The sequence below is a fragment of the Giraffa tippelskirchi genome, chromosome 7, assembly GCF_054371585.1.
Source record: "Giraffa tippelskirchi isolate mGirTip1 chromosome 7, T2T-mGirTip1v1.2.pri, whole genome shotgun sequence".
Taxonomy (NCBI): Eukaryota; Metazoa; Chordata; class Mammalia; order Artiodactyla; family Giraffidae; genus Giraffa; species Giraffa tippelskirchi.
The window spans coordinates 92,798,152-92,819,358 of NC_137281.1; the positions used below are offsets into that span (position 1 = coordinate 92,798,152).

The window sequence follows — 21,207 nt, forward strand, 5'->3', positions numbered from 1 at the left end:
CCATCTACTTCACTAGGGTGACTTATATTTAAAAGCATTTGGCATCCTTGGCTACAATGACTGCCTAAATGATTACAAATTAGTGTTTTCATTCCATGTTAGTGATTTCCTCTTATTCTTTTCCCAGGGGAGATGGAAAATTGCTGTTGACTATTCTTGATATAAACCTCCATATGCATTGCAACAGACTAGGTGCCAGAAACCTCCTGGCATCCATTTGGAATTTCCCGTACACTCTCAGAATTCATATTTATAATATTTAATCTAACATCAAAATAAAACATTTTTTACTTCAGTTCTGACTAGTCCAGAATCTCAGTTTCGAGTTCAGCGGTATCAAAGACCATCTTTCTGTTTAGGAATCTCGAATCAAAATGTATGTTAGTTGTATACCCAGAGTCTAAAACTCAGATCTGAGAATGCTGACTGGACTTTGCTCCTTTTTGCCTAATAATTTATAGAAATCTCTGTCAAGGTTTATGCCAGTTGTCTAAAACATAATGAATTTCCAGGCATCTGAAATTCACTGTGAATTGTCTAGGGCTTTCCTGTTGTTGTTCAGTTGTTCAACCGTGTCCAACTCTTGGCAACCCCATGGACTGCAGCATGTCAGCCTTGCCTGTCCTTCACCACTGATTTGCTCAAACTCATGTCCATTGAGTTGGTGATGCCAACCAACCGTCTTCATCCTCTGTCGTCCCCTTCTCCTCCTGCCTTCAATCTTTCCCATCATCAGGGTCTTTTCCAATGAGTTGGCTCTTCTTATCAGGTAGCCAAATTATTGGAGCTTCAGCTTCAGCATCAGTCCTTCCAGTAAATATTCAGGGTTGATTTCCTTTAGGATTGACTGGTTTGATCTCCTTGCTTTCCAAGGGGCTCTCAAGAGCCTTCTCTAGCACCACAGTTAGAAACCATCAATTCTTCAACACTCAGCCTTCTTTATGGTCCAGCTCTCACATCCGTGCATGACTACTGGAAAAACCATAGCTTTGACTATACAGACCTTTGTCAGCAAAGGGATGTCTCTGCTTTTTAATACACTGTCTAGGTTTTTCATAGCTTCTCTTCCAAGGAGCAAGCGTCTTTTAGTTTCGTGGCTGCAGTCACTGTCTGCGAGACCTTCCTGAGGAACGTTCTAATTCTGGTCTGGAAGAGCTATATTCAAAGGGCAAAATTTTTATTGTGCACCTCTGCCAGTAAAAATTTTAGAGCATGCTTCTCAAGATATGTTTTTGAGAACTTGTACATCATGTAAATGTGTAACAGAGCTACTATTCACATTATAAAATGTGTGCAAAGATATAAATTAAATTGAGATTAATATTTTCAAATGTGTTACTGATTTTGATAGCTTTAAATTCTCAACAGCTAGTATCTCACGGCTCAATATATACATAAAATGAAGCTTATTATTAAAAATAGTGAATTTAAACCCACATTTCAAACAGTCTCTTGATAAATTCTACTATAATTATGGAGGTCAGCATCTTGGCATATCTAATTCAACTGTCCCCGTTTCTAATTCATTCCACAGTTGATGAAGAACTTGTACTAGCAGTCAAGCCTGTGCTCTGCCATTTTTCTTATTGTTGATGGATTATTTTCAGTCTGGGGTTTCTCTTCAGGAATCGTTTGAAGCCAACTGGTTTATTTTGTCAAGTTTAGTTAAAACTAGATTTTAGAATCAGAAAATGTTATTTACTTGCCTCCCCACCACCCCCTCCCGCCGCCCTCACCCCTGCCACCACTGCTACCAAATCACAGTACATTGGAAGTAAAGAAACAAGTGAGGAAGCCATGTGTGAAAGAGTTTACCCACCGATGGTGACAGGTAGTCATGACCTACTGACGTACCAAAGGAAGGCATCGGGGTCAATCAACTTCTTAAGCATGGGCAGAGCTCAGTTTGGGGATGAATATAAACAGTAGCTCTAATGCTACTATATGTCCTTTCCCAGCTCTCATTTCTTCCTGCTGAGTCTAAAACACCTGAGCGACAGGGTCCCACCCACCTCTCTCTGAACCCCTGTGCATTTCCCCCCTCTCAGAGCTGGGTCCAGAAAGCCAAGGGTGGCATTTCTTTTGTACTTTACCTTCAGGCAACTGGCTGAGACCATCCGATCTGCCTGGAATGTAATTTTGGCTTAAAAGAACCAGAACTAATGGAAGAACAGAAGCAGCTTAACTCAGACTGTTTCTCATTCCACTGCCCTACAGAGAATAGAGGGAATGAAGGAGCTGGAGTTCTGTGAATTCTGTGCTTGTGCTCCTCTTTGAGGTTTGAACCATGGACAATTTTAATTGCACCTGTAAAACAGCACCTTGTGGCCGAGTACATGCCTTGACTTAGACAAGAACTGGGATTTTTGCTTGATGAGATTGAGTGATTTGGAGCTTTGGGGACGGACTAGATGTGTCCCTTTGGGGATGGTTATTTCTGTCACCTGCTAGCTGGCTCCTGTTTACACTGTGTCATTTATACTTGCCTCCTGTCTCCAACAAAGCTTGAATAAAGGTCTGTACCAACTCACATGATACACCAGCAAGCATTTAGCAATGTAGATAATATCATAAAATATATTCCCTTGATAGTTGCTCTTCTTTATGTGTCTGGAGGCAACTTTTGTTTGTGTTTCTTCATTCTTTGTGCCTTTGCTTCCCTTTTTAGTCAGTTCTGGCATGCAGTATAAAATTGCAATTAGTAATATCTTTTTAAGAAAAATGGATTTTATATTACTGTTGATTTCTTTTTAGATTTTCTTTTAAGATAATGCCTTTTCAAGTTCTGGGTTTCCTTTTGCTTTTAGACGTTCTTTTTTACTATGATTGGAACCACAATACTGACTATTGTCATTAACTGTGAATGATTAACAAAGATTGAAGTTTGATTGTCTTATGACACATATTAAGATAGCCTATTTGAGGGGTTTCTCTGGTGGTCCCGTGGTTAAGACTCCACCTTCCAATGCAGGGGGCTCGAGTTCAGTCCCTGGTTGGGGAAGTAAGGGCCCACATGCCCATGGGGTGTAGCCACAAATTTTAAAAAAGGACCATAGTATATTAGAAATGAATTAAGTATTAGCAATAATTAAATAATGGGTGGCATTATTATTAATGTTACACAAATAACATTTTTGTGGCCTGGGCTATCTATGGTTCCCACTGGGAGACTGCTGATTGATGTACAAAACATGTGATGCCATTCAGAGGCATCTGTGTAGACTTTCATAGGTAGTTGGTTAGCACTTTTTTTTTTGTGGTGAGCAATTTTGAAAAGTGAAAGTGTTAGTTACTCAATCGTGTCAGACTCTTTGTAACCCCTTGGACTGTACCCCACCAGGATCCTCTGTCCCAAGAATTCTCCAAGCAAGAATACTGGAGTGGGTAGTCATTCCCTTCTCCAAAGGATCTTCCCAACCTAGGGATCAAACTCAGGTCTCCTTTAGGTGGAGTGATTATTTCTAGACTGACACTTACAAAGGATAAAAGAAGTACAATCATCAGTTCAGTTCAGTTCAGTTCAGTCGCTCAGTCGTGTCCGACGCTTTGCGACCCCATGAATCGCAGCATGCCAGGCCTCCCTGTCCATCACCAACTCCCGGAGTTTACCCAAACCCATGTCCATTGAGTCGGTGATGCCATCCAACCATCTCATCCTCTGTCATCCCCTTCTCCTCCTGCCCCCAATCCTTCCCAGCATTAAGGTCTTTTCCAATGAGTCAACTCTTTGCATGAGGTGGCCAAAGTATTGGAGTTTCAGCTTCAACATCAGTCCTTCCAATGAACACCCAGGACTGATCTCCTTTAGGATGAACTGGTTGGGTCTTCTTGCAGTCCAAGGGACTCTCAAGAGTCTTCTCCAACACCACAGTTCAGAAGCATCAATTCTTCAGCACTCAGCTTTCTTCACCGTCCAACTCTCACATCCATACATGACCACTGGAAAAACCATAGCCTTGACTAGACGGACCTTTTTTGGCAAAGTAATGTCTCTGCTTTTAAATATGCTATCCAGGTTGGTCATAACCTTCCTTCCAAGGAGTAAGCGTCTTTTAATTTCATGGCTGAAATCACCATCAGCAGTGATTCTGGAGCCCAAAAAAATAAAGTCTGATACTGTTTCCACTGTTTCCCCATCTACTTCCCATGATGGGACCAGATGCCATGATCTTAGTTTTTTGAACGTTGAGCTTTAAGCCAACGTTTTCACTCTCCTCTTTCACTTTCATCAAGAGGCTCTTTAGTTCTTCTTTACTTTCTGCCCTAAGGGTGGTGTCATCTGCATATCTGAGGTTATTGATATTTCTCCCGGCAATCTTGATTCCAGCTTGTGTTTCTTCCAGCCCAGCATTTCTCATGATCTACTCTGCATATAAGTTAAATAAGCATGGTGACAATATACAGCCTTGACGTACTCCTTTTCCTATTTGGAACCAGTCTGTTGTTCCATGTCCAGTTCTAACCGTTGCTTCATAGTCCAGTCAATTTGGTTATAGAACTGAGCTTGGGAAACCATTCTTCATGCCTTACTTTCATTGCCTGTAAAACTCAGGGCAACAGTAGACTCTTCCTTGTATGATTAAAGGTAAAATGCTTAGAACAATGCCTTGCACACAGCAAGTTCCCACTAAAGGCAAGCTACTAATTAAGTATTCATCTCCAGTACTGCCTGCCTGCTTTCCCCACCCGCTGCTGGAGTGCACAGAGATGCCTTTAAGCTGCTTAATAATTGGTGCCCTTAGCATTTGCTCTGGGTATGTGCGTGGAATGAGGCTTGGCCTGTACCTGTGTCTGCACAGGTGGGCCTGGTACCATCGGAGGAGAAGCATGGTGGTCAGTAGGGAAAGAGTGAGACGTATGGCGGAAAGGTTATAGGAGTGTTCTGGCCGTTGTGAAGAGACCTGGGTACTGAGCTTCCCGTGGGGCAGGCTCTGTGCAGGTCTTGTTCTGGCCTCTGTGTGGTTCTTCGACACTTCTGCCTGGCCCCCTTCTTTTCACCTCTTGCTCAGTTTCATTACAAGCTTGGTCTTCATTCTCAGTGATGGCCTCATTGGGAGCTGAGACTGTGGGGAAATAGTCTGCTTTGCCTTTCTTCAGCTTTCAGATTCTGCCAAGACCACCATCTTTCTGGGACCCCACATTCTTGCCTTTCTCTTGAGAGAGGTCAGAGCAATTGGTTTGTGAGAGTTTTGAGGGTTAGATTACCTGAGAGTTAAAAAACCCCAGGGCTTGGGACTTCCCTGGTGGTCCAGTGGTTAAGACTCCATTCTTTCAAGACAGGGGGCATGAATTTGATCCCAAAAAAGACAAAAAAACCCAAGGCCTTCCATGTTGCTTTCTCCATTCCATTCTCTTTTCCTTACGAATTATTTATCAAGCCCTAAAAAATCATAATTTGGTTGAAAGAGCTGAGTTTTATGTTGGCTATTTGAAAGCTAACATTGCTAACAAAATAATTTCTATTGATAATCAAATATTCATCTTTACTTTCTTGGACTGAGAACAAATCTGTTCCACTTGAAAAGAATCTTTAAACACCCACTTGTAAAAGGTGTCAACTACTGAAGGTAATGCAAAGAAGCATACAATGGGCTACATAGAGGCTATGTAGCCTCTTTTTAAAATTAATTCATTTAATTGAAGGCTAATTACTTTACATTATTGTAGTGGTTTTTGCCACACATTGACATGAATCAGCCACGGGTGCATGTGTGTTGCCCATCCAGAACCCCACTCCCACCTTCCTCCCCATCCCATCCCCCAGGGTCATCCCAGTGCACCAGCCCTGAGCACCCTGTCTCATGCATGGAACATGGACCGGCGATCCGCTTCACATATGATAATATACACGTTTCAACGATACCCTCTCAAATCATCCCACCCTCGTCTTCTCCCACAGAGTCCAAAAGACTGTTCTTTACATCTGCGTCTCTTTTGCAGTCTCGCATATAAGGTCGTCATTACCATCTTTCTAAATTCCATATATATGCGTTAGTATACCTTATTGGTGTTTTTCTTTCTGACTTACTGCACTCTGTATGATAGGCTCCAGTTTTAAAACCAGTGATAGCTAAAGCCTGCTAAAGCAACCCAACCCTACCCATGTGACATCTTTCACAGCTTGGACAACCAGATTTACTTGGTGTAATCGAACAAACTAAGAATAGTTAGATAGCATCACTGACTCAATGGACATGAATTTGAGCAAACTCTGGGAGATAGTGAAGAACAAGGAAGCCTGGTGTGTTGCAGTCCATGGGAACGCAAAGAGCCAGGCACGACTTAGCAACTGAACAACAATAAAAGGAGTATGCCTTTCCTACCTCAGTCTGTCATATATTTCTTGCCCAAAGATGCTACTTTGATCAAGAACAGCTGTTTTGAGTAAGTACATGTTTTTTACTAATTGGAAACCCTTCAAAACAGCAAACACAACCATTCTTTATTCAGACAAGGTGCGCTTGGAGATAGAAAAGCATTCAGGGTTAAAAATGGCTGGAGGGCTGTGAGAATTCTTGCCTGTTCTTTCTCTTTACCCCGCTCTTGTGAAAAGCTGTCTCCAAAGTGGAGAGGGAATTTACCTATTGTGTAAGACCTTGACCCCCGTCCCTGTGCCTGAAGCAGGCGCATAGTTTTTATGTGCGCCTGTTAGTTTGAATTTGTGATACTGATCTGCTTTTTGTCCCTGCTGACGGTTATTATATCTTAATGGGCGAAACCCTACTCTAATGATCCTTGTGTATATAATTCTCGGAGTACAGAGCAGGCACCAGAGGACCACATAAAAATGTTTGCCTCAATTTCCCTGCAAAAAAGGAGCTCAGAAACCAGACTTGACCAAGTAACAGATTTTTAAAGGTAAAGGAACCCAATAAAATTACCAGCTTTTCACAGCGTGTGTCTATTTCCTCTTGACATATTGTGAGGTGTAGGTGAAATATTCTAACTGAACTGACAGTGGGAGCAGGAGTAACTAAGGAGAGGGGAAGATAAAAGTAAAAACCACCAGCCATGATTGATATCACAGTAGCAATGAGTTGTTGGGGTCTCCCCTTTGTGAATTTGGCACTTCACCTTTCTGACACCATCTGCGGGAGTGTTAGTATAATGAGCCCAATACAGATGGGAGCAAAAGCTAGAGAATTACTTGGAATACTGTATCAGGGCTTGGAGGTGTGCTGGAGAATTGTGTAGGCTGGTATTTGCTTATTCAACTTACATGATGTAAAGGGTTTTGTGTTTATGAGAGAGAGAAATAGAGTATGTTTTTGCAAGTACAAAGTGGAGGGGACTACCTGGTCCTAGGTAACTCCAAAAATATTTTAATCAATGACTGATTTCTTTCTTTGATGTATTTGTCAATTAACTAACAGAATAGGTTCAGGGACTGCTTCTAAATTTGATAGTGAGTGCTTTCAAGAATCAATTATCTAACACACTGTCCCGTATCTGGGGAATAGCAGGATCATGTATGTATTTTGGCCCTTGTAGGAACTTACACTGTTCATGGTGAATAGAAGGCAGGACTATGTACATGCAAGACGACTCTCCTGTGAGTCACAGGACTTCGGCTCTTTTTACTTTTCACCCCTTTGGCTAATAGCCTAACCTTCCCTGGCCACCCTGTAAAATAGAAATAATAGAAAGTGTTTAATTTCTTAAGTTCCTGGGCTCAACCAGATGATCTCGTTTCAGGGCTGCTTCCACCTCTGAACTTTATTTCACTTTTTCAGTTTTAAGCTCCTCACGTGGAAGAGGAGAAACCTCAGCGGAATACTTGGCATTGGCCCTAAATTAACCTCTCCATCGACTTCTTCCTCTCCCCGTCTCCTCCCCCAGTCCTAAGGGGACAGCATCAGGCATATCCACCTCGTCAGCTCCTCTGCCTATTTCGTGGTGGCCCAAGCCCTCCCTCCACACCTAGATGGAAAACCTCAGGCTGATTTGACACCAGACTTGCTCAGTTGATGACAGCACTCCACAGAGCTCTGTGATCTTTCTCTCCTGTTCTGTTCTTGCTGTCCACAGTACTCTGGCTTTCACTACCTCTGCTGTGCTGAACTAAGTTCTAAACCATTCTTTCCAAATTTGGCTCTATCCTATGTAACAGAACTCTGTCCCATTGCCTCACTTGTGCATCAGCGCTCATGGCCTCCCTGCCATGTACCACAGGCTCTTCACCGTGGCCTTCAGGATTCCACAGGACCTTGCTCCAAACTGTGTGTAAGGAATACTCTCTTCAAGCCAGACTTGGACTCTCCACTGTTGCCTGTGTGTTCTCTGAGCCTGTGTGTGTCTGCTTCTTCATCCCGGGAATGTCTCACAGCTTTCCCATTGACATTCGCTGGCACTTGTCCATTTACAGATTGTTAGTGCTTGGAATGGACTTGGCTTGATTCATGATGATTAATAAATGGGTGCTTTAGCTGTCTGCCTAAAGCAGTATAACAGTTGAATTTCTACTCATGGCTTTTTGCCTATGGTGATACCACTGTTTAAAACATCTTTGAAGGTTAAGAATGAGAGGAAAGATAGTTTCCGTATTCTTTCCTTTAAAGTGAGAAGATTTGCTTGTCAAATTTAGTGATTTTGAGGTATGGAGTATTCGGGCCAGTGTTGTATCTGTACTGAGTATATGGATGGGGCATGATTGTGCAGCTTTACTCACCATACTTTGATTTTTCAAACGGGAACAAACAAGGATGGGGAAACAACCTTAATTCAGATATGCATATTATATTATTTTTACTCATCAGTTCTATCCCTTTTAAAAGTCTATGTTTTCCTTTTTCAAAACCCCATGCTGTCTTTATCAAGGAACTTTTCCTGACACCCAACAGCAAGACTCACTCTTTGGGATTCCTGGGACACCTGTCTTATCCATAGACATTTATCTTATTCCTGTTACTATCTCCAGTACTATGCTGGATGCTGGGATTATCAAGATGTGTAGAAATGGTCCCTGACTACAGGCCTTCCACGATCCAGTGTTAAGCAACTTACTAATACGGCTTCTTAAAATAAACTCTTTCACCCAATATAAAATGTGAGTGGTGCCATGAAGAGGTAAAGAATGAGTACTTAATGATCCAAAGGTCAAGGAGCATCCTTCCAGGGCAAGAAACTTTTCACCAGGGCCTAGGAGGGTGAGGAGCAGGAAGGGAGAAAACCATGGAATGTTCAGGAGTAGAGAGGTGTGTGGCTGGAGCTCAGGGGGCCTGGGAACAGTGGAAATGGTAAAGGATGAGATTGGAAATGTCACTCAGGAAAGGAAAGGAATGGACTTAAAAATCAGGCCTAGGCGGTAGGACTTTACCCAATATTTAAAGGAAAGACATCTGAGGTATTTCAAACATCAAAATAAAATTTTGATTAAAAAAAAAATCACTTGGGTGATACGAAGAAAAGTGCTTTGATGGGAAAGATGGAAATGAGAAGTTAAGATTAGGTAAGCTTTCTAAATAGACCTGAAAAGTCAAAGTGTTAGTCACTCAGTCATGTCCAATTCTTGGTCAACCCCGTGGACTGTAGCCCTCCAGGCTCCTCTATCCATGGAATTCTCCAGGCAAGAACACTGGAATGGGTAACCATTCCCTTCTCCAGGGGATCTTCCCAACCCAGGGATCAAACCAAGGTCTCCCACATTGCAGGCCATTTCTTTTCTGTCTGAACCACCAGGGAAGCCCAAATGGACCCAAAGTTATCTTATATTTCCCTTAAGACGTTCAATACATTATTTTTCATAATTAGAGTTATTTGTGCATATACACTTCCTGAAGGTGGGCCTTGAGTGGGGTTTTAAAGGACCAAAAGGGTTTAAATAGCAACTGCCTCTACTGGAAACATTCAAGTATTCTAGAAAGTGGTAATCTTCTTTCTCTAATTCTTTCCAGATGTTAAAGCAGATAAGGCATTAACAAGCATTAAAACATGTACACAGTGTGTATATTTAACATCACAATAGTCACTATTTGTAGGTACTGTTTTGATTTCTCATAATGCTCTATGAGTTCGGTTGAGCATACATCTTGTTTTAGTGTTTTCAGTAAGTGAAATTAGACCCATCCTATGAATGTGTGTGTGTGTGCTCAGTTATATCTGACTCTGTGTGACCCCATGGATTGTAGCCCGCCAGGCTTCTCTGTCCATGGCATTTCCCAGGCAAGAATACTGGAGTCGGTACACTGAACCTAATAGAACTGAACGTGCCAGGATCATGTAGTAAGTTTTGCTTCCATCCATAATAGTCATCTGAATCTTGAGCTTATTCCTTCATCAGGATAAGAAACCTCTTTCTGCCCTTACCTCTCACTGGAAGGCTCTTCTCCCAGACACTCACAGAACTTGACCTGCTCAGCTCTTAGCTTAAATGTCACCTCTTCAAAGAAGCCTTCATCCATCAGCCTCTCTAAGGTTGCTTATTGCTCTACGCTTTCTTTACATCATTTTCTGTAACTATTTACTTGTTTATTTTCTATCCTCTAAGCTGGAGTATAAGTCTCATGAGACCAAGTGCCTTAAATGTCTTAGACACGTTTGATTTATATAATCACAGCATTTTAGAACAGTTTCTAGAACTTGGTGCACATTCAACAAATATTTATTCAAGGCCTGGGTGAATGAATGAATAAATGTCGCCAGAGCCCACGCTCGTTCTCCAGTCCCATCCTCCAAATACGTGTTTTCCTCCATTTCCTAGCACACTGGAGGGGAATTGGCTGAGGATATAACCCATCAAATTGTATATCTGGGACCCAGACTGATTAACTTCTGAAACTCAAATATTTACTCACCAGGAAAGGAAGCCAGCAGATCCTTCTCTTTCCCATTAGTTAAGATCACTTGATTATATGTAAACTTGCAGTTATATGTAGTACCTAGTTTAGAAATGAACATCTCTGATAAATTATTTTTAGAATTTTGTCTTGTCTTACTGCATTTTCATTGGCTGATTTTTATAGGAGACTGTTATAATTTACATAAAATAGACATTGTTCCAGGCTCTTCTTTGTTTCCTTAAAGCATCAGACATTTAAAAATGCCTGGTCCTTTTAATAAGTTAGTGAAATCATCTTATCTCCATGCATAGTATAACAGTCCTGGGAGGGTAAATTCTTTCCTTCTTTCCTCAAAGGACATTTTTCTTTTGTGGTTTTAGATTGGCCTCTTCAGAAGTGTAATTTTCCTTTGTCTTGGTGGAATCCGAGATGACTGACTTTGTCACTAGCATATTAACCACTTCTTTTCTCACTACTCCATGTAGCTGAGGAACAGCTCGCTGATTAACTCCTGAATTAGAGAAGGTGCTCTGTGAAGGAATCTTAAGTACATTTCTCAGTATTCTGTGAAGTTACATGATCTTAGCTTAGTTAATTAAGTTTATTAAAATTGTATGAAGGGGTTCATACAATTCTAAACCACAGAAGAAGCAAAACGGTTTGAAAGCAACCTGCCCTTTACCTTGATCCCTACCTTCTCCAAAACCATGGTGTAATGCCAACCAACAGAGCAATGGTTGATGAGCAGAATTTTAAGGCATTCTAAATATCACTGGTTGGTTTAATAAAATTAATTAGCCTGCCACGGAGAAAATTTACTAGCGTGCTGGTTAATTTCACAATGTAAAGTCAGAGAAGGGAGGTGGGGTTGAGGGAACAAACCTTATTAGTTTTGAATAATTATTTAAAGATGTGGAGCTGCCTATTTCAAGCACTTTGATTGCCAAATCCATTAAGGCTTTCAAATCTCCATGTTTGTATGCTGGTATATACGGGAAGGAATTTCTTTAGATGAAATCACAGGCATATTAGTTAACAGCTAAATGACTTACTTAAGATATAGAACAACAAGTAGAATCCAAATAAAACCATGGGAATGAGAACTTGCCTTAAGACTTGCTCATGGGAGGTTTCCATAATCTTAATTTGCCATTGATGCAATTATTGCTTTTTCTTGTCTTTTTAATCCAAACAAGATGTTTGCAGCAGCCATGGAAAGGTGCCTGAAATCACATGCCTGAATTCATTTAATTTGCCAACATCGTCTTTTTTCTCTCCCTCTTCCTGGTAATGGGCAAGCGTCAGTTCTGGTGCATTAGGTATTAAATCTCTTCAATTACCAGGCGGGAAAAAAGATTTAAAATTGTGTTTCAAACCTACTAACTGATTTAGTTTTAAAACACAAACACTTCTCCTGCGGAGCCTAAATTAAACTGCAGAAAGGATGCAGAGCTTGAGGAATTAAACCAGGCAGGGCCAAGGCTTAGGCCAGCAATCAGAACCATTTTGGTTTCTTTCACAGGGCCCCCCTGGTGCAGAAGGAAAGGGGGCAAGAGCATGTCAGAAGACAACCCGTGTGAGAGAGGGCAAACGTTTACATTGCTTGGTAGCTGGACATGGAGTAAATGTTAGTGCGGCAGAGTCCGGTCTAACCTCTTATCCTTTCTCTTTCTCTTTGGGTGCTTGGCAGCCATTTTTAACGTGGATGATTCTGTGGTTGATCTGGAAACCCTGGCAGCCTTATATGAAAACGTGAGTATCAGAATTTCCAGATTTTTGTATCTTAAGTAACTTTAAAAAAATATGTTAATGTCTAAAAAATCATTGTATGTGACTCCTCCCACCCAAAAAATCACTGATCCATTCATGTTCTTTGGCAGTGGGAATTTTGACATTGAGTGGAAGAGAGTAAGGTACAGAAAAGCAAGCTCAAATGAGAGTGTTTCATGAGGAAACACTAGGTTCTTGACATCCCTCCCTCCTACTGTGGTATCTGGGTTAGTAGATTTCTTTTACAGGGGAGGGCGGTACCCTGGTGGTTTGCAATCAGAGTGAATGAAGCTAAGTTACCAGCTTAATATTGCTGTATAACCAGTATCATCTTCTGAGGAATGGGGATACTGTCTCCAGCTTGGATGATTACTTTTAGTCCAAGTAAGCTGATGGCATTGAATGTGGGAAATAGTATCGGATGGTGAGTGTGTGTTTTGGATTTAGAGTGAGATATTCAGGTTTGAGATCCGGCTCTGTCATGGACAGCTGAATGACCTTGGGTCAGATAAACTCCTAAACTTGTTTGATCCTCAGTACAATGGGGCTTATAATAGGCTCTACATGATTTCTGTGACTATTAAAATAGAGCTCAATATATATAGCAGTAGCAATGTATTTTGAAAATGAGCAGCACTGTATACATATATTGTCTTTAAATGTGGATTATATGTGTAAATAACCAGAGTAATTGATAGGCTTTCTTGAGAACATGACACAGGAGAGTCCCAGTTTCCATAATTGTTAACTGCTCTGGTTTACTGACTCTGTTAGATTTGAATATATACATTGAACCAGATTCTCCTTACTGAGTAATGCTATTTCCCAGAGCTGTATAGCATGCTTTGGTTACCAAGCTCAAAAAATGATTCAATACTTTGGTTCCCAGGGACTTTAAACCTCTCACAGAAAATTTCCATAGTGTGATCATCTAGTCTAGCAGGATTTCCAATTCCCTTCACGTTTTTACATCCTTTGTGTATATCAGGAACTGTTTAGTATTAATATAATATGATGAGTGGGAATGTCCCACGTTTCTATTAGGAAGGCTTTCATTAATAGATAAGAAGATGCACAAATCCTAGGCCATCCTGGCACATGTGTGGAATACCTGGAGGGCAGCCTGGAATTGTGGAAGAAAGATGTTTCACGTCAAGCTCTTTACCAGGTAGTTAGTCTAAGCCTCGGTGGGGTCATCTATAAAACAAGGATGCAATGCTTGTTGTTGGAGGACTTTGTAAAAGGCAAAATGCCTTCTAGTGGCTTTTAGTTGTTACCTCAGGCTTGGGACTGTGCGCCTGGTGGGTACTTGTTAGCTTACAGTAGCAGTAAGCTGCATATAACTGACATAGGTGGATAAATTGAGAAAGTATGAGACCAAATGCCAAAGAAAGTAGTGCAGACAACAAATACTTAGAAAATTCAGAGAGAACCTGCTGACTGGAAATTTAAAAATCAGGACCCTATGTAAGTTAGGAGGGCTGTTTTGAGGATGAGGAAGCAAATGCTAAGGAAAGCTTGACCCATATCCTATCTTACAGGGAAAGACACCAGGGATTTAAGGTAGCAATCAAATTCCTGGCTTGTATATCCAGCTCAGGTTACTTATATGACCATTGGGTTTTAGCCAGTGATTTTCAAACGTTAGCATGCCTGAGAATCACCTGGAGGGCTCTCTGAACCCCACTCTTAGAGTGTTGGCTCTGCTTCCGGCATAAAGTACGTCCAAGGTGTGCTCAGTTGCACTAAGTCGTGTCCGACTCTTTGCGACCCCATGGACTGTAGCCCACCAGGCTCCTATGTCCATGGAATTCTTCAGGCAAGAATACTGGAGTAGGTTGCCATCTCCTCTTCCAGGGGATCTTCCTAACCCAGGGATTGAACTTTCATCTCCAGCATTGGTAGGCAGATTTTTTTTTTTTAAACCACTGTGCCACCTGGGAAGCCCTATGCCCAAGATAGGGCCAACAATTGCAGTTGGCATTTCTAATTAGTGACAGGTGGTGCTGATGGTCCAGAGACCATACTTGGAGACATATTGCTTTAGACAGATTCTCATTGCTCATTTTTGTGTGTCTGTTTTGCTTCTATTCCAACACAGAGAGCCCAAGAGGATGAACTCGTTAAAATAAGAAAGTATTATGAGACATCCAAAGAGGAAGAATTGAAGCTGCTGGATAAACCTGAGCAGTAAGGATGCTTGAACACTTTTCTGTTAATAAAAGGAGAAGGGCCTTCCCTATCTTCCTGCCTCCAGCTCGAATAACCACATCTAAGCTGTGCCAAGCTCAGTCACAGCAGCGTCATTCCCGTGACCTATTGCATGCAGCAGAGTGACTTGACTGCCGGGAAAGGCAGCCGGGGAGATTTGTGCTGCTGGGTAGCATGTCTCAAGCCCTCACCCCACCCCTCGTGACTCCCCTTTTCTTGTCCTAGCAAATCGTTAATTCCTCCTAGACTAAACATTCTGGCCAAAAGGGTGACTGAGGAAGGAAGAAGTTACTGCTCTGCTTAAGGTTCTGCTGATGCAGTTGAAAGAGATGATGTCAGAGTCACAGGATTCAAATTGATTTTCCTAAATATCGTACCCAGTAAATGTTGCCTGCATGTGCCAGCTTTCTCCCCACACTCTCCACCTGCTCTGCCCAATTTCGATGTGACTTTTCATCCTTCATTTGCACGTGCTTATGCTGCTCTCCAGTCACTGTTTAGAGATGTCTGCTCTCTAGTTTGGGGTGTTCTGCACACTCTTGTTCTTTGCTGGGCTCTTGGGATCTGCAGCCCCCCAGGTTCCACCTAGGACTGAGAATGTGGGCTGCGTCCTGAGTGGACAGAGGGCTCCTTTGTCGGTTGTTCCTTTGAGTGCTTCCTGCTGAAGGCAGGGTACCCTTCTCAGCTTGGAGATGAGGGGAGGGATAGGAAACAGAGGAAATTGATCAAGTTTAGAGTAAGCAGGACTTCCCTGGTGGCTCAGTTGGTAAAGAATCCACCTGTAATGCAGGAGACCCAGGTTCGATCTCTGGCTGGGGAAGATCCCCTGGAGAAAGAAATGGCAACCCACTCCAATATTCTTGCTGGGAAATCCCTTGGACAGAGGAGCCTGGTGGGCTACAATCCATGGGGTCACAAAGAGCTGGACATGACTTAATGATTAAACCACCACCGGGGTTCTAAGTCAGCCCCAGAGATATCCAAAGGTGAACGGCTTGTCCTGAAACCTTCATACCTTGCCCTTGGTTCCTCTAAAATGCCCCACTTCCTTTGGATACCAAGGTCCAAAAATCATCTCCCAGTGACTGGGTGGGGGATTTTTAGGTTTACTCAGTTACTGACAAACCTTTATGGTAATTTGGGGACACTTCAATGATTGGCTCTCATGTGGAGCATATGCCAGGACTCTCCCCCCAAAACACACCCAAAGTTAGTTCATGAAGCCTAGGAATTTTGTGACTCAGTGGCTCCCCTGCCCTTCAGTTCTATCACCCTGAGTCCCCATCCTTACCAACCCTACCCCTAACCCATCACATGGTCAATCCCAAGTCATGCTTTCTAATATAATCAGTTAATTTCCACTAAGGTGCTAATGACCGAAAATGGAAAGACTAATAACGGATATTTAGACACCAGGCCATGGAAATATTTGAGGACTGACTTAGTCAGCTATAACAAGGTACCTTCAACTGGGTGACTTGCCAACAACAAAAATGTATATCTCACAATTGCTGAAGCCGGAAGTCTGAGATCCAGCAGCAGCCATGGCTAGGTTCCAGTGAGAATGCTCTTGCACGCTGTGGACTGCCAACGTCTCTTTATATCTTCACGTGGCAGAGAGCAGAGAGAGGAAAGAAGCTCTTGTGTCTCTTTTCTGCAGGGCACTAACCCCACTCATGAGGGATTAACCCTCATGGCCTCATTACTGCCCAAAGGCCCTACTCCTTAATACTGTCACATTGAGGGTCAGGATTTCAACATATGGATTTGGGGGAACACAAACATTCAGTCCATAATAGGACATTTCACACATTTGTTGTTGTTATTCAGTTGCTAAGTCATATCTGACTCTGTGACCCTACGGACTGCAGCATGCCAGTCTCCTGTGTCCTCCATCATCTCCCAGAGTTTGCTCAGATTCATGTGCATTGAATCAGGGATGCTATTTAACTGTCTCATCCTCTGCTGTCCCCTTCTCCTTTTGCCTTCAATCTTTCCCAGCATCAGGGTCTTTTCCAGTGAGTTGGCTCTTTGCATCATGTGGTTAAGCATTTGGGTAGTGCTAACTATACCACATTAAGCAATGATCTTCTAAGCCCAAAGTTGGAAAACTTTACCTGTAGAGGACCTGGCAGTAAGTACTTTAGGCTTGGTGGGCCATTACAGTCTGTTGGAACTATTCAAGTCGACCATTGTAGTCCAGAAGCAGCCATAGATAATGGACGTGCCTGTGCGCCAATAACATTTTATTTATGGATGCTGAAATTTGAATTTCTTATCATTTTTACATGTCATAAAATATTATCCTCTGTTGACTTTTTCCCGACCATTTAAAAATGTGAAAACCATTCTTAGCTGATGGACCATACAAAAACAAGTGATGGGCTGAATTTGGCCTGGGGTTTGTAATTCACCAACCTCTGCTCTAAGCTATAGGAATGGCCAATCTGGTGAAATGAACAGTGGGTCCCTGCTCCTGGAAAGGGTCCTCTTTTCCTTCTGTGTTAATGCCTTTTTGGTATTATTTTACAAGGTTAATTGCCAAGACAAAGAGTAATGGCAGCAGGTAATTAACAAATGACTTCTTGTTCTTGCTTTCTCTACTGAGGATCTGGATAGAAGAGCATTTTTATTAATTTATTAAAATATTTTTATTGGAATATTGTCATTCAGAGTGAAGTAAGTCTGAAAGAGAAAAGCAAATACATCAACACACACATGTGGAATCTAGAAAAATGGTACAGATGAACCCATTTCCAAGGCAGAAATAGAGACGCAGATGAAGGGCATTTTTAAAGTTTGTAAGTGGTCATTATAATGGCTTCCATAACATGCTAAGTTCTTACTGACAGCAAAGAATATGGTCATATTGTCCTGGTGATGTGTTTGGACTCAGTTTTTAGAGCGTGAGGCCCAGAGAGGTAGGGCCTCCAGCCCTGAGTGAATTTCACCTTTGCTCCCAACCTCCTGCACAGTGCAGCATTTGTTTGATTTATGCCAGAGTCTGATTTTTTGGCCACTTACTTGCCATTAGCTCCAAGTGAGTTGACTATAAGCATGTTTTACATACTGGAAAATATGAATCATTTATAGTTTCAACATTGCAGTTTCCTAAGATTCCTGTGGTGCCCAGTCCCATAAATTGGAGTCTGGAGAGGCTGGCTTCATCACTCACCTCATCAGCTTTCTTGAGCCGTGGGGCCAGATGTAGGAAGCCATTTCCCACAGAGATGTCATCTGCTTGGGACTAGGCTTTCTGAGAACCACTCTCTCCAGTGATGGTCCTCAACTCTGTTCACACTCTGCTTGGGATGGTAGTGAGGCAGTGGGAGCTTCTATTGGGTTTGATTAGGCCTGGTGTGTGCTTTTTCTGGCCTGAAGTGAGAATACCATATATAGCCTATTGGGATGCTCTACTTATGGACTTCCCTGATAGCTCAGTTGGTAAAGAATCCACCTGCAATGCAAGAGACCCTGGTTCAATTCTTGGGTCAGGAAGATCCCCTGGAAAAAGGGATAGGCTACCCATTCCAGGATTCTTGGGCTTCCCTGTGGCTCAGCTGGTAAAGAATCTGCCTGCGATGTGGGAGACCTGAGTTCGATCCCTGGCTTGGGAAGATCCCCTGGAGAAGGAAAAGGCTACCCACTCCAGTATTCTGGCCTAGAGAATTCCATGGACTGTATAGTACATGGGATCGCAAAGAATTGAACATGACTAAGCGACTTTCACTTTTCACTTATGCCCATAGCTGCCTTGCCCTCCCGTCCCCTCAAATGAAGACACGTTGACTTGTTGAAACAAGACTCTGTTAGCGTCTTCTTCTGTGAAGCAACATAGGTTACAACATGCACAGACAGAAATGTTATCATTCAGGGCTCTGAGGGATGATTAACCAAATATTAGTCCCTTGAAAACAGTGGGCCTGTTGCGTCATTCCTGCTATCAGCTGACTTACTGCTGTGCATGTGTGACCCATTCTCTATGAGGTGCAGAATCTCTCTCTTGTACACAAGCTCTAGTTACAATCCACTCTGGCAAGATCATCCGGCCTTAAAGACAGAAGGGGAAGGTCCCTAGTCTGTGGCTCTTTGGGGATATTTAATCCTTCCTATTTCTAGCCCTAGCATAGACTAGGCCTAAAGGAAATCAGTCCATAAATATTCATAAGTACCATGAGCTAATAATGCCCAAGACCCCCTCCTTGGGGATGGGTGAAAGAGTGCTTATCCCTTCCCTTATGGGTAGAGTATAAAACCCAGCTGAGGAGAAGGGGATAAGATGTTAGACATTTCATAACCTTTGAGGTAACCTTCCCTGGTGGCTCAGATGGTAAAGAATCCTCCTGCAATGCAAGATACCTGGGTTCGATCCTTGGGTTGGGAAGATCCCCTGGAGGAGAGCGTGGCAACTAGCTCCGGTATTCTCGCCTGGCAAATCCCTATGGACAGAGGAGCCTGGTGGGCTACAGTCCACGGGGGTCGCAAAGAGTCGGACACAACTGAGTGACTAAGCACAGTACAGCACATGCTTCTGGTACTTTCTCAGATAAATGGGAAATGGTGCTTTCCTCAAGTCTTTATTTTTCCCATATTTGCTACTCTAGTATTTCTTATCTTCACCTTCTGCTAGGTGACCATGCCCCAAACCCACAAGTCATCCTGGACTCTTCTCAATATCTCACGGGATGGGTCAGCTCCTCTGGGTCTGGCCACCTCAGTTGCTTTCTAACCATTTGCCCCTGTACATCCACACTGGTGGCCCTCTCACCTACCCCATTAGAATATTCTGGCTGCTCCCAGCCTCAGATCTGCTATAACCTCCAGTCAATCATCCAAGCCTTGCCAGGACAATTTTCTAAAACAAAAAGCTGAAAGTGTCACTCTTCTGTTTTAAATCATTCATTCATTCAGAAAAAGCTTGAAATCTTTGTTTTAGAATACGAAGCTCCATTTTAGCTTCTTCTCATCTTTGCCCATGAATATCAGGCAGCCTGTCTAGGCTCACACTGGCAATTTCTCACACGTGACCTGCGCAAGCGCCAGAGGGCTCCCAGAGACCTGGGCTGACATAGTCCTTCCAGGGCTCTGACTTCAATGCCCTGCATGTGGCATCCATAGCTCCTGTTTTAGGTCCCATCACCAAGATCACTCATCAAACTCCATGGTAATTGTGGATTTATTTCTCAGGTGATCAAGAAGCAATTATATATAAGTTAAATTAGGTTCTTGGGTCTTAGCATGGTGCCTGACACACTGTAAATGCTTCATACACATCTAAAAACAGTAAAATTCTTGGTGACTGATGCTATAGTATTTTTGGTGACACATTTCCTAGAGTCCAATCTAAAAATAATGTGAAATTTCTGAATTCCATTCCCGACTCACTCTGGATATGTTTTGGCCCCTTCTCCATACACAGAACATTGGGTCTTTAAGATTCTCTGAGAACCTTCCTAGTGCCAAGCCCTACTTCCAGTAAAGCTTGAGCCCAGGGAACCTTACAGTTCTATTTCATTTTTTTCTGGATAACACAAATTAGTTGAGGCTTGGGCTCATCTCCTTCCGTGGATCCTAAACCTCCTTTTTGGAGACTAGTTATAAGAGATTGTTTATCCAGCATTTCCGTCTTCTCTTCTAAGTCCTTGCTGGGGAGCTGGAGTATTGATCTGTATATTCTTGCCATCAGTTCTTCACTCACTGTGTCCACTTAAACAAGGAAGTGTACCTTCTCTGGGATATAGGTCCTACTTTGGGAATAGTGTTTCATGGTTGCATTTGGAAAGGGAGAAATGCAGGGTGCTACCCTTGAGATATCTCTTGGCAGCATTTGACTATGTCAGACTTTCCAAGACTCACTCACAGAACCAGATGCCTCCAGGCCCACAAGCCTTTTACTGCTCACGTTTGTGAAAACTGGTGATACTCCTGATTTCAGTCATAAATGAATCAGTGGTTTGAAACTAATTTTAGCAAAGAAGCAATTTACATATAGTGTGTAATTTTTTCATCTTGTTCTGATTGAGAATTCCTTTGGGTTTTCATTTTTATATCCCATCACATGGTTTTCATAATAATCAAAAGTTACAAAACCTTAAAACAAAGGTATGTTTTCTTTTATGAGCATTCTTTGCTTCATCTCAGTGCCATTAAAAAGAAAAAGGCTTATGATCTGGTTGTAGGATAAATAAGAAAAACAGCTGATTATTAGAATTATTATTAAAACCCAAGTGTCCCTAAAAGAGGCACAGAGTATTAACTAAGAAACGTTGGGGGGGTTATGGAAAAAAGGGGGCTCCAGCTTTGCTCCTACGTAAAAGTATTCTTGGTAAGAGGTTACAAAATGTCAAGGTATTGATGTTACAATTTGACTAAGACTTTCAGAACTATCAGTTAATCATCATTTCAACCCCAGAATGGATTTAGTAGCTGTTAGTGGATTCTCTCCTCT

The 21,207-nt window shown here is 42.3% G+C and overlaps 1 protein-coding gene across 27 annotated transcripts in view; it reads left to right on the forward strand.

Annotated features, from left to right (window-relative positions):
- The window catches only part of FMN1 (formin 1), a 487,763-nt gene that overhangs the window by 301,749 nt on the left and 164,807 nt on the right, over nt 1–21,207 (forward strand). For all 27 annotated transcript variants that reach the window (XR_014058706.1, XR_014058707.1, XR_014058704.1 and 24 more), the window contains 2 exons: nt 12,469–12,530; nt 14,650–14,738. Coding sequence is in view for 21 of the 27 variants with exons in the window: in XM_081507056.1 (XP_081363182.1) it covers nt 12,469–12,530; nt 14,650–14,738 (151 nt within the window). In the remaining 6 variants the exon portion in view is untranslated. The remainder of the gene's footprint in view (nt 1–12,468; nt 12,531–14,649; nt 14,739–21,207) is intronic.